The sequence below is a fragment of the Bipolaris zeicola genome, assembly GCF_000523435.1.
Source record: "Bipolaris zeicola 26-R-13 unplaced genomic scaffold scaffold_693, whole genome shotgun sequence".
Taxonomy (NCBI): domain Eukaryota; kingdom Fungi; phylum Ascomycota; class Dothideomycetes; order Pleosporales; family Pleosporaceae; genus Bipolaris; species Bipolaris zeicola.
In genome coordinates, this window is record NW_006912742.1 from 115 (window position 1) to 2,012 (window position 1,898).

At 45.9% G+C, this 1,898-nt stretch overlaps 1 protein-coding gene across 1 annotated transcript; it reads left to right on the plus strand.

Annotated features, from left to right (window-relative positions):
- Positions 1 to 957: 957 nt before the first annotated feature.
- COCCADRAFT_65836 (uncharacterized protein) lies at positions 958 to 1,565 on the plus strand (the record flags this gene model as incomplete). The annotated part of the gene is made up of 4 exons (XM_007720836.2): positions 958 to 1,055; positions 1,114 to 1,204; positions 1,267 to 1,385; positions 1,421 to 1,565. Coding segments are annotated over 4 exons (453 nt in total), but the record flags the coding sequence as incomplete, so codon positions are not given.
- Between the last annotated feature and the right edge of the window lie 333 nt (positions 1,566 to 1,898).

A 1,898-nucleotide genomic window follows, 5' to 3' on the forward strand; every position in this document is an offset into this window, starting at 1 on the left:
GAATTTTTCCTGTCGCAAACATCGCTTAGAAAGGCCGTAGCTAACAAGGACATATAATGAATATATTCCCTGTTAACATTATGCGATACAGATTAATAACTAGTGCTTACATGTAGGCGGGGCTTCGCACTCTTGTTTTGAGCGCATCAGGCAACCAGGCCTAAAGAACCTTGAACGAAAAGCGGGCTCTATCCACACTCTAGAGCCTGAGTTGGACGAGGCTCAAAGCTTTGGGGGCCAGAATATAGAAATCCTGCTAGGCTTCATTCTTTCAATGTTCCGCAGTCACACATTTAAAGCTAGGCTGCTTTGGTGTTTTGTACAGTATATGCGAATGTGAGAGTTATTAGTTAGAGACCTTTACACCTGAAGTCCGCGCTATAGAGTTATCGCGCACGAATTTAGTCTGGTGAATGACAATGCCATCGCTTGATGCTCCTATTTTTCAACTTCTCAAGAGATTGACATCCAGATGTTCTTAGTGTCTCCGGCTGGATCCAGACAGGTCTTGGAGTTTTGACATAGTAGGTCAGTGTTCGTACCACAATGCAGGAGTATCGCTTATGAGGTGGGTAAGTAATTATTCGGTGTAGAACCTGGATTCAGGATTCCAGTCTAATCAATCGATTCGTATAGCCCTCCAATCGGATCTAAGAATACAAATGGATTACCGCAAGGCCGTCAACTCGTGTAAGGCCACCCGGGCCTAAATGGACCCGCTATGGTTCCACTTTCCGGTTGGACTACGGCGGCTCCTACGTCTCACAAACTCATGACACACTGAGTAGCCTTCTGTATATAAGAAGTGACGATCGCTCCCTGCTTTCATCACTCTACCTCGATATACTGAACTCTGAGTCTCCTCACTGAAAAGCATCAGTCAGCACTATGGTTCAAATTGTCCCTTACATTGCCTCTGTGCTGGCCCTTGGTCAGGCTGTTGCTGCTGCTAAGGCTGTTTCATCCTTTTCTGAATGGGTTGAAGGCATCGTTTCCAACCCTGATGGTGATAACATGACACCCGAAGAGGTCGTCGAGGCCTTCAAGGCGGGACAGTTCAGCAGCCCACCGGAAGGTACGCCAGCCGTCCGATCGATTCTTTTGGCCTAGAAGCAAGCTAACCTATGGGAATATAGCCAGGCAAGCTCGTAACTTGTTGCAGAAGCGTGCCAGCTGCTATGAGCAGCCTAACACTGACTGCCCTGTACGTAACAAGTAACCAGGACTTCTGCCTAAGAATCTCACTAACGCTATTTTGTTCATGAGATCTCTGACGCTGTTGCATGCATCAACACCGTCGCCCGTAAGAGCAATTGCGATGCTTATCTGCAGTGCCAAATCGGTGGTTGCGTGATGACGACCGATGGTAACCACAACTCCAATTGGTCAGTATTCTTATTAGATACTTAGACATGCCTAGTCACTTACACTGTTATAGCAACGACGTCGCTCGTGGCGGAGGTTTTATCCTGGATCACTGCGTTGTCCCGAACTATGACCGGGTAGAAGGGTCGGAATACGCATATGGAAATGGCGGCGAGCTTGTCCGGATTCGAAGACCTTGATCTGTAATTGAGGATATTACATTAATGTATGCCTCATCACAGAATATATTCATCGGTGAGAAGCATTCGTGGGACTATGAATTGCTGCAGCTAGTCAAGGTTGTGAGTCTGTAAGCAATCATCATATTATTAACAAGTAACTAAATAGTCTATATAACGCGTTAAACGTTAATGCTCAATGTTAAAAAAGGGACTGCTTGTTTGCATAATCGTATGAAATTTAGCCCACCTTTAACTTGAGTATACTGTTCATCTTTCTATAACGTAAAGCACCACCGAGCCGGACACACCACCGAGCCGGACACTTTTTCTTGGCATCGCGAACTTCATATA